This window comes from Eurosta solidaginis, chromosome 2, assembly GCF_040869045.1.
Source record: "Eurosta solidaginis isolate ZX-2024a chromosome 2, ASM4086904v1, whole genome shotgun sequence".
Taxonomy (NCBI): domain Eukaryota; kingdom Metazoa; phylum Arthropoda; class Insecta; order Diptera; family Tephritidae; genus Eurosta; species Eurosta solidaginis.
In genome coordinates, this window is record NC_090320.1 from 76,527,189 (window position 1) to 76,542,902 (window position 15,714).

Below are 15,714 nucleotides of genomic sequence, written 5' to 3' on the forward strand. Positions count from 1 at the left end.
AATATTAATTGTACGGCAAGTTATTGTTGAAATTTTATCTTAAATAATATGCAAAAACATATTTGTACCTTTGTATAGTTCCCCGAGTTTCTCAAATTTTATTCACTCAATATGTATTCTGGGCACACTGTTTTGCTGGCATGTATATGTATATATATCCCCTCCAACATTTTGGGAGCGCTCATAATTATAAGTCCAATAGGACTGCAAAATATGTGACGAATATGAGTTTCAGAATTTAAAAAAATATACGTATACATTTACATCAAAAGACTCCTATATAGTTTATGATGCCTTTTTCCAAGTATTTCTTACTAATCAACTTTAGAGCCATATGTGACGCCGAAAAGAGATCTATTAGAGCTTTTTATGAGCATTTTAGGAATCATATCGGACTCTTATTTAGGCTGCTATGATATATGAAATTAGGCTCAGATCGGACGACCATCGCAAGAACGGAAATACATTCATTTCTGACTCATAAATATGTTCATTATGAGCGTAAATAATCCCAATTAAGACTTACTTTTTTGACTTCGAAAGTTTGTTGGGATTAAGGTTTTAAAAAATTACGGCAGGAACTGTAAAAGTATATTCTCATGATTAAATATTTTTTAATCAAAGATTTGTCGAAATTTGTGGAGATCACTTCAAGTGGCTTTGCTTCTCTGTAAAAACATCAAATTCTCATTTTTGGAAAAAATATTACAAAGCAAAAGAAAACTAAAGTGCACTGTTAACACTTTTCACTAATTTTGAAGTCAACGCTGTTAGTCGTTGTATTGAGTAATGTATATATTTTTCTGCAAAATTTTTGCACGATATCTGTTAAAGCCACTATGGCTCAAGTTTTATAATAGACCAACGATCCTGCTTCAGTTGGAAGTATGCATTGACGAAATTTCAACTTCTATAAATGACGAAGGTCTGGCAGGCACAGGCTCTTGAGACTATTACGGATAAATTTTTTTACAATATTAATTAAATGCCGGCCTTGAAAAATTGATTTACTCCTTTTTTTTGGTTGAGAAATTTTAGTTATTCGAAATTTAAAACAAGTTTTATATCTTAAATTAAAGATATTTTTAGTTTTTAATAATTAGTTTTTAAGTTAATAAGTAAATTGGTGTCGGGGAAATTTATCGGCATCAAAATTTTGACAACCTTACTGCCTTTTTTCTATAGACGACAGTATATCTCTGTAACTATTCATTATTTTTACGCATAATATGCAGAGTATCTTCACAAAAGGAGGGTTAATAAGGGCATGCCCGTATGATAGTCTGCATTCTTAAGGACTTACCTGTATGCCAGATTCATGCATTTGAACAGCTTAGTAAGGGAAGTTTCAATTTCCAAGTGTGAAGCTACAGCCGATCCTTCGTTACCAGTTTCTTGTATGAATGACATTTTACGTGGAACAAATCGTTGTACATCAGTACAAGTATTTTCTAGATCCTCTGATTTTGAAAGATTTGGATATTCAGGATCTAACATTTTCACTTCATCATCTTCCTCTAAATCGTCTTCCTGTGCCTCTTCGGCCTCAAAGTGAGACACCATAAATTGGCCGGAGTGTATGGACTCACGTTCAGATTTAGAAATATTAGCAGTATTAGTTCCATAATCGGATGAGGCAGCTTCTGATGCGACAATACTGCTTGACATGTTTGTTGCTAAACCACAGCTTTGTTGTTGTTTTTGTTGTTGATTTTGTTCTTGTTGTTGTTGTTGTAGGTAATTTTGGTATTTATTTAGCATCATGTTGTTTCCTTATCTACCATTTGACACGCGAATATACAAAGATTTACGTCTATATAATCAATGGACATAAGTACTTCCATACATACATACGTACATACGTCCGTACAAAGTATGTACTTTGAATATTAATGTACTTTATTCCCGCGTAATATGAACATTAATTGTTTCTAATCTTTTTGAAGGGAGCATAAAAAATCTTCAACAAGCAAGTTGAGAAAATATTTTATTATTTGTAAATATGATGATAGTTATCACGGATCACTAGTAATTAATGAACATCAACACTTCAGATTTTTGAACGCGAATCGATTTGTGTCTATTGCACCACAGTTATTATTTGATGAAGATAAATAGACTATCAGCTATCAGTTTCACTTCCAACTGTTAAAATAACTTTAGCCAGTGCAGTAGGACCAACTTGGCTGGTAGCTATGTACTTCAAACAATATCTTTTCCGTGAACTCGGCCCCACAAACGAACAATGATAACGCTTCGGATTCTTGCGATTTATGATTTACTTTAGTATTTATACACGATGTGTTGTTTTTGGTATATCAGTATACTTTTTATATATGTATAAGTACGTACTTTTTTTCTTAATGATTGAATTATTTAGATTTGTCTAGTACACTTTTGGTTATTGTCTTTATTATTGTTTATTTTTTTATTTTTGCGCTCAATTTTTTTATCATCGTCACTTTTAATTATTATGCCTCCGATGTTTTTGCAGAACCAACTATCGATAAATTGCAAAATTTCGAGACCAATTACCACAAAAGGACAGACGAGAGCAGCGGGCAAAGGTGAGCTCCAAAGATTAAGCTCCAGGCAAAAACAAGTCATAAGGACAATTAACTTTTTTTTCGCAGTGTATGTGTAGGATTTTTATGGGAAAAACACTGTTAGAAGGTGTGGCCTATTCTATTTTTTCTATTAGACTCATCACCGAGAGGTTTTGCATATTTTTCGCTGTACTGCAAGTTGAAGAATAATAGCATGAGAAAATGTGTACAGTTACCGTAGTATCCTTTTCCTAGGTCGTGCACGGTGAACCCCATTATCAACATACACTATCCAACAGAAGAAAGCAAACTACCAAGGAAGACATGGAACTTGGTGGGGAGGGAGGGATGGCCTGAAGGTTTAATGTGGCCATATAAATCGTTCCCGAGATGGTCGGGCTAGCACCTTAATGGTGCTATGTTACCGGAGCGTACCGGATCTGTATCCGGCAAAGGACCATCACATCGATAACACTCCCCAAAGCCTTCGGAGAGTAACCTTATCACAACAACAAAAACAACACGAGTCACTCAAACTTCGTTTTGGAAACTATAACAGGTAAAACTTTTACTTGTCCACAATAAACCACGACATATGTACGTAATTTCAATCAGTTTCTTCAACCCTTCTGTAATTTCAGACTGATTTTTTCCCCCAGCGGGTTAGAGTTTAGAATATACCCGCTGTAGGTATGCCTGTCGTAAGAAGCGACTAAAATACCAAATAGATTCAAAGGGTTGCGTAGGGCAACCCTTTCAGGTTGCCAACGCAAAATATAGCTTCTCCAAACCCAATTGTCAACCCCACCTATCCGTGGCGAATCTTGTTTCATTAACATCCGAGGCTCTAGCGACCCCGAACTCCTCATGGATCTAGGCGGTGGGAGGGCAGGATAGCCTAGGGGGTTTAAAGTGGTCATATAAATCGTTCCCGAGATGGTCGGGCTTGGTTCTGGAACGTACCGGATCTGCATCCGACAATGGACCATCAACACCGATAACACTCCCCAAGGCCTTCGGGGTCGCACCTATTGAATGGGGTGAAGCCCACAACTACAACAGTTGGAAAAGAACGGTGCTGTACTCGATGAATAGACGGTAGACGTCCCAATCCACTTGGGAGAAATCAAAAAAAGACAGGCAGACAATTTCTATGAATATGTGCCAATGCTTGCATATCAGATTTACAAAGTACCTCCTTTCTCTTAAGAGAGAAGACTTGAGGCTCATGAGGGGCATATTAACTGGACACTGTCATCTCGCATCACATGCATGTAAATTAGGCCTTTTGAAATTCTTTAAAAAGCAAGAAGTGTCAAAACAAAATAAAAAATAGTTAATATTAGAAAAGCAAGGAGCTCCAAAAATCTACGAACGTTTAGTGGACCAACAAGTTGCTAGTTGAATAAAGTATGATGAAGGAACACATAAAATAACATAACAAAAAATATGTAAATTTTGTACAGAACTTTCAGGACGAATAGGAACAGCCTAGAAAAAATTACTTCAGGAGTCTCATTTTAATTAGGACATCTTTTTTACCCTTCGAATAATATTTGAGTAAATGATTTTTTATATTTTTCAATCATCGAGTCCATCAAGAGATAGATTTCCCAAAAATCGACAACCTTGACTAAAATGTCGAGTTTTGTTAATGGAAGTTCTGTTGATATCAGTCGACGGCCTATATATCGTCTCTCATAGCCCAAACGAGGCAAATTAAGTCTTTTATTATACAATTATTTAATTTTATAATTATAATATCACTTTAATTTGTAAGAACTCAAATAATTCCTTTATTTGCTTTTATCGATTTAATTATAAAAACTTTTACTTAATTTTGAATATAACTGAATGTCAGGGCCATTGTGAATTAAATTAACGATAAATAAATGTTTTAATCTGTAATTTTAAGGCCCGTTTTTTCAGTGCGAATTTAAACTCCAGTTAAATTTGACCTGCCACTTCGGCCGCTTAAGCTGATATGAGCAGCAAAATTTATCGAACAAAGTGGCAAGGTTAAACTCCAGGAAACTTTTCGCACTGAAAACCCGAGCCTTAGACTGCCAAATATACTTAAGAGAGTGGAGCCTTTTGTATAAGTCTAAGTAAAAAGGGAACGCATCTGACTTCAATTCACCAGGGAGCAAACATTCTTAGTCGCCATATCCAGGCCAGCTAATATTTTGCAGGTTATGTTTCATTAGTCTCAAATAATAAATGATTCATGAATGTGTCCTTTTTTTTTTTCAATGTTCAAAAAATATGTTTTTTGTGGATTTAAAAATTGTTGTATGCCCAGTCGCGTGATGGGATGATGGTGAGCAAAAACTTTTTCGAACTACCCTGTAAGAAAGTCAGTAACTAGTTATACCAATTTCTGGTTCAGAACAAGACCTAAAATACCAAGTACAAGTTCGATAGTAACCAGACTTCCTCTAGTTCAAAAATCGAGAGTTTGGGCTTTTATATACATATATATAATAATAATAATATTTAATATATGGGCAAGTCCTGGGTAACAGACGCGACATTAGCACGCATTTCAACCTGCATAAAACAACCTTAGCAGTGGACTAAGTGGATATTACAATATTTGGAAAGCACTACCAGAATGTTTCATTCCCAAACACTTAAGCTCTTATATATGACCATTTATAATGTGGGATTCAAGGGGTTGATAGGCGCAATTCATAGCTTCCGCAACCCAATTGTCAACCCCACCTACTTGAGCCGAATCCTGTTTTTTTTGTTTTTTTAGATTTGGTTGCATGGATGAGGACCTTCTTATATTTGAAAGTCCCAGTTCCAGGTTATTGTCCAAAGTATGTAATGATTAATTACTGGATTAACTTTCCAATGTGTTGTGTAAGGGTAATACCATCGAGGCCAGAACACTGTGTAGCAGATTGCTATTTGTACTATTTCACAATGAGCGCGTTGATGATTAAAAACAATGTAAAATGTATTGGATTTTGAGATCCACAGGGCGTTGTAGATGAAATTAATGCAAAATGTATTGCTTGGTTATTTATATGTGTATTTTCTCCTTCATGGTCTTGTTCTGTGACTTTTAGTTTTATGATGAATGCAATGAAGATTGCAGTTTGAAATTTATGTAAAATTGTTTCGAATAGTTTTATTCATAAAAAAAAAATTTATGAGTAAGGTGGAAATAAGATTTGTGTACAAAAAACATAAAAACATGTAAGACGAACGCAAAAATATGAACAAAATAGAAGTTTTAATGTGTATTTATGATAGCTGCTTTTATTATTATTGTTATAGATTTTTTATTTTTATTAATTTATTTTTCAAAATTTAAGATCGGCTTTTTGGAGAAAATTTACTAACTGAGTGATTTTGGCGTTGTTTTTGTCTTTAAAGACTTCTTTAAAATTATGTGCTTCATGAAAGACATTGAAGGTGACTCTAATGTTGTTCAAAAGTGGACACTGAACGGTTTGATGCTCATAGCAATCCGTATCACCGCAGCGACATAGAGACGAGTTTGTAGCTTTGCTCTTGACTAAATATATCCTATCATATGTATGTCCTGTTAGTATACGGTTTAAGGTTTTGATATCTTTTGCGTTAAATTTAAGACTTTTGAACCACGCAAAACTCCTCCTAGAAGGGAAGATGGTGGCATACAGATTTTGGTTTGTGTTGGAGTAATTTAAAAAATTTTGAAATGACTGGTCGTATATATAATTCTTGATATGTTTGCAAGCTTCATCTATCGTAAGTTTTACTGTTTTACAAGAGCTGTTTATAATAGCTGATTTGGCTATAGCATCCGCTTTTTCGTTGCCAAATATGTTTTTGTGACTGGGTATCCATCTGACATGTACACTGTTAAAGTTGTGATTTAAAATTGTATTGAGAATTTTAGCTGCAATGCTATTCGTAGATGTATGTTTTTTAAGTGTATGGCATGCTATTAGGCTATCTGTAAAAATAACGACGGATAAGTAGTTGTTTCGTATTGAAATGTCGATGGTTTCTTTTATTGCGAGTAATTCTCCAAAAGCTGAGGATGATTTAAATGGAATATGGAAAGTGTTCGGTGGCTGTGTTTAGTAAATAAATTCCACAGCCTGTTTTATCTTCACCTACTGAGGCATCTGTATATATTCAGACCAATTCTAAATATTCTCGCGGATTTTTTTATTCCCGCGGAAAAATTCCTCCAATTCTTTTCTCCTAGGGAGAAGAATAATTGGGGAATAGGAATTTCGAATTTTCGAAGTCAGCTGTTTTGTCACTTGAAATTTCGTTGCGCTTTTCTTACTTTGTTTAAAAAATTTAAAAGTTTAATTATTGTTGCGAATTTGTTTAAAATTAAGAAATAAGGTATAAAGAATACACATTATTGCATTTCATGTGGTATTCACTGGAATAAGTAATGAATTGGTGCCACGGCAACATCAACAGAGGAGCATAAGAAGAAGAAGACGGCGGGATAACACAAATCCGCCGGAGTTGCATGAATTCATTCTGCAAAGCAATTTTCTGGCGGCCAAGTCGAGTTGAGTTCGCCTTTCGCCATATGCCAAAATCTATTTAAGCCTTCTTAAAAAATCCTTGCGCAATTTCTGGATGGCTGCATCAAATATACGAAGAGCTCTTCCGTTGCTTATTATATACTTTTTGAGTTAAAATAATGAATATTGTGGTTGTTGTTGTTGTTGTATTAACAGTGAGAATATTGTGGTAGAATGTAAATACATATTTTAGCACAAATTTGTACAAATAAGTTTTTTTTTTTAAAGAACCAATTTCCTTTAACTATTTTGATGCATTCCCTTTAATTTAACTAGTGAAAAAACTCCTATGAAATGGCAGAGAAATCTCCCTCTCCCTCACATTCATAATACCTACTTTTCTCCTATAACCGGTTTCCGCTTTTTCGAACATTGTTCAGAATAGGAGGAAAGGGAGAAGTGAAAAAACTCACAAGGAATTTTTATTTAGAATACGAGGAATGGGAGAAGGAAAGAAACTCGCACGGAATTTTCGTTTAGATTCGGGCTGATTATGTTAAAACTTGTACTTCTGTATTCTGCAAGCAGTGATGAGTGCTGGGCAAGAATTTCTTCTTGGGTCATGTTAGATTTTTTAGTATTGGTAGTTTTTTCAAAAATGACAAGGTTGCAGATCGAGGGATGGGGGTGAACCGCATCAATGTCATCAAGGGTGTTGGAGAAAGTGTTGTATGCAATTGCGTAGCTGGTGTTAAGGTGTGAGCTAGATTTTATAGTTTCCGCTATTGGATTGTTAAATGCAATTAATTTGACTACTTCTTTGGCAACAAGCCATAGGGCTCGTTCATTGGGAAGTAGTTCATTGGATAAAGCATATATTAATGGTATTGGTGTTGATGGTGTTAGACCTAAACATCTTCTCAAGATTTTGTTTTGTAAGACTTGTATACTATGAAATGATGCATTGGCACTGTTTGCAAGTGTGGTGCTGCAATATTCAATCTTTGATCTGACCACTGCTTTGTAGATGTTTAAAGCCTTTTGTGGGTGTAAACCTAATTTGATATTGGTAATATATTTAAAAAGTTTTAAGTTCCTTGAAAATGATTCTATTACGTTTTGATAGTGTGTTTTTGTAGTTAAGGAACTGTTTATGACTCTACCTAAAATTATTACTGATTTTGTTTGTGTTGAGCCATTTATGGTTACATTGACTTCCTTCGTTGGACCTTTGGTTATATGCGTGACTTTAGTTTTGCTAGCATTAAAATTCATATTAAGAATGTTGCAATTTGATGCAAAGGAGTTAAGAAAGTTTTGAAGATTGGATTTTGCCTTTTCTAATGTAAATCCTAAGGATATGAAAAATAAATCGTCAGCAAATTGGTATACTTGAGTATTTTCATCTTGAAGATCATGGAGTTTGGCAGTATATATCTACTATATATTTGTGAAAGTATGTCTGTATGTATGTTTGGACTTGCAGCCTAAACCGCAGAATGGAATCGAACGAAATTTTGCCATGACATAACCTGAGTGCGTCAATCTGTGGTAGGCTATATAAAAAAGTTTTCGACAAGGGGGCGTGGCACCTCCCATACAACTGGAATTTTTCGTAATCAATATATCTGCGGCCACCGTGGTGTGATGGTAGCGTGCTCCGCCTATCACACCGTATGCCCTGGGTTCAACTCCCGGGCAAAGCAACATCAAAATTTTAGAAATAAGATTTTTCAATTAGAAGAAAATTTTTCTAAGCGGGGTCGCCCCTCGGCAGTGTCTGGCAAGCGCTCCGATTGTATTTCTGCCATGAAAAGCTCTCAGTGAAAACTCATCTGCCTTGCAGATGCCGTTCGGAGTCGGCATAAAACATGTAGGTCCCGTCCGGCCAATTTGTAGGGAAAAATCAAGAGGAGCACGACGCAAATTGGAAGAGAAGCTCGGCCTTAGATCTCTTCGGAGGTTATCGCGCCTTACATTTATTTATTTATTTTTATTTATTAAGGCTATACGACTGAAATTAGGTGAGTGGTTATATGAGACGAACCCCTACCCCCTCCAGAAAAACTGGGTATAACGAAAAAGGGGGCGTGGCACCTCCCAAACAACTGGAATTTTTCGTTGTTAATATATCTGAAAGTATTAAAGCTAGACGACTGAAATTAGGTGAGGAGGTATATAAGACTAATCCCTACCCCCTCGGGAAAAATTGGGGATAGCGAAAAACGGGCGTGGCATCTCCCATACAAATGGAGGTTGGGATTAGTCTAATATATTAGTCTATATAGTACTGCCTTTATTTATACCCGAACGACGTTGGGTACTCTGCTAGTATTAAATAAAAGTGGTGAAAGGCAGCTGCCTTGAGGAAGACCATTGAAAATTTCAGTTGTTTTATCGCCAATTTTAAGAATTCTATAGCTAAGGAAGTTTATTATCTATTCAATATATAACTTTTCTAATCCGATATCAAAAAGTTGATCTTTTAAAATATTTATATTCACACAGTTATATGCATTTGAAATGTCGGTTGTGCAAAAAACTGCATGTTTATTATTACTTTTGAGTAGAGTGATTTGATGTATTATGTGATTTAAGCAGGTTGATCTGGAACTATTTTTCCTATAGGCAAAGGTTGTGGGTGGGAGTATTTTGTTGTTTTCAATGTATAAGTTAATTCTATCTTTATTAAGACAGGAATTGATTATTTTAAGAAAAACTGTTATTAAGGCTATTGGCCTGAATTTTCAAAATTGTTGAGATCTTTGCCTTTTTTGGGTATAGGTACTACTTTAATTAGTTTTCAGTGTTCTGGAATGGTATTAGAAATAAAAATGTCGTTCAAACATGTTTTGATGTTGTTTAAGGTTATATCAGGAAGTAATCTTAACATCCTTTAGGATATTTCGTCAGCACCGGCTGCTGAGTTTATGTTCTTTTTAAAGTGTTTCTTTTATTTCCTCAAATGAAAACGTGAGATTGGGATTTGGTTCTACTTCGTTGTTAAGAGGTAGTCTTTGAACCTGAACTGGTACTTGTAGATTAAGCATATTAAAAATATTTTGGTTGTTTGCTTCATTCCACATGCCTACTTCTATTTGATTAAAATCTTCCCTTAAGGACTTGACAAAGCGCCAAGATTTCCTTCCCATATTGGTGTTTATTTCTTCTATTTTTTTCTTAAAAATTTCTTTTTTGGCCTTTTTAACTGCCTTTTTCCATTTCTTTCTCTCAGCTATCATATTATCCGTATTTTCAGGACTCGGTAAAGCTTTTACTTTCTGATTTGCTATTCTAAGGAATCGGTAGCTCTTGTCAAGACTTTCGCTCCACCAAGGTTTTGATTTTCTGGTTTTGTCAATCGTGTAAGTTGCTTTTCTAATTTCATCTTGGATTTTGTTTTCTAAGTCCGTGATTGTAGTATAATTTTCAAGAACTTCTAGAGATTGTAAAAGTTTATTTCTAGCTAGAAATACTGATTTTTTGATTGCACAATAGTCAGTTTCAATTAAGATAGGTAGATGGTGACTGCCTCCTATACGCGTTGTGTCAACTTTCCAGGAACAGTGAAAGGTGCAGTTTGTAAAAGGAAGATCTAGTACTGATGTGTTCGTGGTGCGTGGATCTATTAGGAAGGTATGATTGCCATTATTTAAATGATGAAAATTGGATTCTTGAATCATACTAACCAAAGACGTGTTTTTGCTCGCTCCGTGTTCTTGATACTTTTGTTTTGTACTTTTAAATTTTTACCTGTTGTTTACATATTAAAGAAATAATGGATCCTTTCTGCGGTAAATGCGAAAAGCTATTCTCAAAAAAAGATAGCCTAATTGTACCATGCAGTGGATTTTGTAGAAAAATCTTTCATCGCGCCTGCTGCTAATTCATATCGGAATTTGATGCGGATCGGTTTATAAAGAACCGCAATATTATGTATATGTGTGGCGAGTGCGTGAATGCACATGACAAGTTGAATAAAACCTACGATACCGTTCTAGTTTCCCTTAAATTTGGATTTCAATCTATTCTTACTACCTTTGAAGTGAGATTTAAGGATTTGTGCACACAAATTGACGAAATTAAGGCTGAAATTATGGCAAATAAACAATTACACCAACAACGCCAACAGTGATTCGAAGTGTTTGGAAACAATAGTTGAGGGAATGAATACACCGAATGATGCTGTGAGTTCGCTCAATGCCGCGCATGCATTGAACAGATATAGCTACAATTGCGCGCATATACCACAAGCTTTGTCGGTGACTGGCCCTCTCACTCCAACGCCCACTCAGCCATACACATTGTGCCAATGTTTCGCTGCTCGCCCCCCTCACTCTAGTGCACTCGCAGTTGACAGCGGTCCCGTGCAGTCAATTAAACCTGTGAGCAGTGTTGCCAGGTTAGCCTTTTCGAGGCTAGATTTAGCCTTTTTTTGCCTTTAGCCTCGAAATTTTGGGTTTAGCTTCTTGATTTTTTTCTAGCCTTTTTTACTCCGAATGTATTTTTAATAATTTCTAAAATAAAATAATTTCAATAGTTCCTGTGAACACCTAATACCTAATAATATGAGTTCTCTTCAAAAGATTAATTATTTTTCTGCTGAAAATTCGTTGAAAGTTTCAAAGCCAGATGTATTTTCTTACTTTGAAAAAGAGAAGTACAGTTATTCTTCAAGTCAAATAGCATTAATAGAGCTGCAGTGGCGAAAACTTATGACAATACAATGGAAAAATGTACACTCCACCATGGAATTTTGGTCGGAAGTCCGAGAACATAAAAATGCATTAAACGAACCTCCTTTTTAGAACTTGTCGAAATTATATTTAGTTTTTTAGTATTACCACTCAGTAACGCGGAGGTTGAAAGAATTTGAAAATTCTGGAAACTAAATTAAAGAACAAACTAAAAATTAAAATGCTTAATGCGCTGCTTAATATTAGATGCTCGTTAAAACGATTATCTAAATGTTGTAAGGATTTTGAAATTACCGATGATCTCATATGGTAAATAGCCAAACTTTATACGCAGACTTAAGCTCTTTTGATTCTTCAGACGAGGAATATTTTATATAAATCGTTTTAGAGGTATGGTTCCTTCGGCAAAGTTTCTTATTTTGATCCCTAGAATATGATTTTCACACAGCAACGGGCGATTTTTTTGCCTCCCCACAAATCGACCCGGCCTAATATACACATATGCAATCATTTAAAGTAATTCCATGTGCTAGTCAAGGAAAATGTGCCTGATATGTTTTGAAACAAGGAGTTATGTTTAAGTTATGTTTATAAATTTTTATTTACAAATGTGTAAACTAAAATATAAAAAAAAAATTTAATGAATTAACCAAAAAAATTTCTGGCCGTTTTTTAGCTTCTTTATTTACTAAATTTAGTTTTTTCTAACCTTTTTTTTTGCCAATCTAGCTTCTTGTTTTTTCATCACCTGGCAACACTGCCTGTGAGCTATACAAACTGTTAACCCCAGTACTGCTGCTAAGGACAAGACTCCAGCTTCGAAAAACAAAGCGAATTTGTATGTGGTAATGAGCGTTTCTTTGTCTTTTCCCCAAGTACTGCCAGCAAGGGATTTGAGGATTTTATTACGACTCTGGATTTTCGGAACAATTGCGGCTGCGTGCTCACCAAAATGTAGATCCTGATCAAACGTCACACCCTAGATTTGGGACGTCCAAGTTGTAAATAGGGTCGCGGATGATTTAGTCGGTGATAGTGCCAGGTTTCGCGTGGCGAAAAAACTGGAGAGATCGGGGAGGTAGCCATTTATTCTGTTGCAAAGCTCATCGATCTTTGGGCCCGGGCCTGTGGCCATTATTGTGCAGTCATCGGCGTAAGAAACGATAGTAACTCCTTCTGGTGGCGAAGGTAGTTTTGATATGTAAAAATTAAACAAAAGTGGGGATAGGACACCACCCTGAGGCACCCCTTGTTTAATTCTTCTTGGCTTTGATATTTCGTTTCTGAATTGCGCCGACCACCCAGATAATTTGCGGTCCACCTTTTAAGACATGGGGGAAGCGTAGACCCTTCCAAGTCTTGCAGTAACGTGCCATGGTTGACCGTATCAAAAGCTTTTGATAGGTCTAGCGCTACGAGTACTGTTCTATGGTGGGGGTATTGATTTAAACCGCAATTTATCTGGGTGCTAATGGCATTTAGCGCGGTGGTAGTCCTATGGAGTTTTCTGAAGCCATGCTGATGAGGGGCTAGCTGCAACTTTGCTTGGAAATAAGGGAGCAAAATTGCTTCAAGCGTCTTTGCCACTGGCGATAGGAGAGATATCGGACGATACGACTCACCTATGTTAGTTGGTTTCCCAGGCTTTAGTAGCGGGACCACCTTGGCCATTTTCCATTTCTCAGGTATGACAAAGGTGGAAAGAGACAGATTGAAGACATGCGCTAAATATTTGAACCCCTCTTTCCCTAGGTTTTTAAGCATCGGCATGGCTATTCCGTCTGGGCCCACTGCTTTGGATGGTTTAGCACGACCAATGGCGTCCTCAACCTCTTTAGCGGTGATGGTGATTGGTGACGTGCTGAATTTGTGTTTATGTGCGCGTCTATTGGCTCTCCGTCTATCTTTGTCGACCGTAGGATGCATTATATATTGCCGGCAGAAAGCGCTCGCGCATTTTTTCGCGTCCGACAGCACTTTGTCGCCAAAGGCGATGGAAACTTTGTCTTTGTGCTTAGCCGGATTCGATAGGGACTTTACGGTGGACCAAAGTTTACCCACACCGGTAGAGAGGTTACAACCTCTTAGGTGCTCCTCCCATTTCGCCCGCTTGTGTTCATCTACAAGCAATCTGATGCATTGGTTTATATCCCTTATTTGGGGGTCGCCTGGGTCAAGCTGTCTTATAAGGTCACGTTCTCTCGCTAAGTTTGCGGCCTCCGCCGGGAAGTGGGGCCGGATTTCGGGAATTCTCCCGGCGGGAATGAAATGTGCCGAGGCGGAGTTAATGACCTTACGGAAGGCACGCTCCCCTTGGCGGGCATCAGTCGGGATAGGGAGGGCAGCTAGGCGGCTGTCTGTAAAGGATTTATATTCTTCCCACTTTCCTTTTTTGAAGTTTATGAAAGTGCGTTTTTCAGTGACGATGAAGTCGGCGTTACGCTCAAGCGAAATAAGTATGGGCAGGTGGTCGGATGCCAATGTTACCATCGGCTGCCAGTTGACGCAGTTTACGAGTTCTGCGCTCACGATTGAGATATCTGGCGAGCTGTGACAGCTTCCTACCATACGTGTGGGGGCGTCTCCGTTTATTGTGCAGAACGTCGTTTCTTCTATTTGATCCGCCAACATCTCACCCCTACTGTCCGCCCGCAAGTTTGAATGCCATAGATCATGATGGCATTGAAATCGCCTAAGATAATGCGATTGTTGCCAGTGAGTAAGGCCCTGATATTAGGGCGGTATCCACTGGGACAACAGGTGGCAGGAGGGATGTAGATGTTGATGATTTCTAGGTTTGCATCGCCTGACCGGACAGATAGGCCTTGACGTTCTAAGACATTGTCCCTGCGGTCGATGCCAGGATCAAATATACAATATTGCACAGAGTGGTGTATGATAAACGCGAGACCGCCTCCATTTCCGCTCTCGCGGTCTTTCCTGTGGACGTTATACCCAGAGCAGGTCTGCAATGCAGATCTTGCTGTGAGTTTAGTCTCTTGAATCGCAGCAATGCGGACGTTGTGCCGCTTCATGAAATCGACTATCTCCGTAATCTTCCCAGTTAGTCCAATACAGTTTAACTGCAGAATTCTGAAGTGCATAAGGGGAGACGTCGCCACTCTGGGGGTAAGTGATGGGTGACTACGCCTGGGTTGGGGAAGGCCAGGACGCAATTGCTGTTGTGGCCCTAGGACTGGGCGTCCTTGGGCAAGCATTGGGGTACCCGGATGATTTGGGTTTGCGACCTGGCAACATGGCGCGATGAAACCCGTCGGGGGGTTGCCGTCGCGGAGACCAGAACATCTAGGGAAGTGGCACCACCTAAGGCAGGAGCTGCATTGGGCGGATGTCGCAAACATATATATTCTGTGCTGGCAAACGGTACAAACGGAGGTAGGGACTAAGAGTCTGTTTCCCTGACCTACACGATTTCTGCCGGAAAATAGGGGGGGGGGGGGGGGGGAGAAGACGGGGGCAGGGGCTGTTGCTCAGCACTACTCAGGACTACGAAGATTGTAGTTATGAGTGGTAGCAGCTGTTTGAGTTGTTGGCGCCGTGGGGCGCGAGCAGCAGCGGGTACTTGTTGTGGCTTGCTGAGCAGCGGGGCTGCTGGAAGGTAGTGGGGGGGGCGCTTGGACGTAGACTACGGGACGCCCTTGGGCGTGAACAGCAAGGAGCCACAAAAGATTTATAAAAGTTACGTGGACGTCGGGTTTTGGGATCAAGCCCAGAACAACCTGTCCGATGCAACCATCCCTTGAACGAGACACACTGAACAGAGTATGACCGTCCTAAAAAGATTCTTTTCCGGCAGATGCAGCAAAACCATTTCTCAGGACCGGGGTCAGGAGACGGACCCGGATTGGATTCGATGCCTTCCCGGAGTAAGAGAATATGGAGCAGTCCTGCTGCAAGGAGCTGCTGGGAGGATGACAATTTGTGGGAGGAACGAAAAAAATTAGATGGGGTCACACTGAAATG

General features: G+C 38.1%; 1 protein-coding gene across 18 annotated transcripts in view; it reads right to left on the minus strand.

The window, feature by feature from the left end:
* LOC137239969 (MLX-interacting protein-like) overlaps window positions 1–15,714 on the minus strand; it is a 192,970-nt gene that overhangs the window by 173,300 nt on the left and 3,956 nt on the right. For 5 of the 18 annotated variants that reach the window (XR_010949568.1, XM_067765785.1, XM_067765784.1 and 2 more), the window contains exon 2: window positions 1,304–2,500. Coding sequence is in view for 17 of the 18 variants with exons in the window: in XM_067765785.1 (XP_067621886.1) it covers window positions 1,304–1,764 (461 nt within the window). In the remaining variant the exon portion in view is untranslated. The remainder of the gene's footprint in view (window positions 1–1,303; window positions 2,501–15,714) is intronic. The other 13 variants (XM_067765797.1, XM_067765795.1, XM_067765792.1 and 10 more) reach the window with 6 other exon arrangements.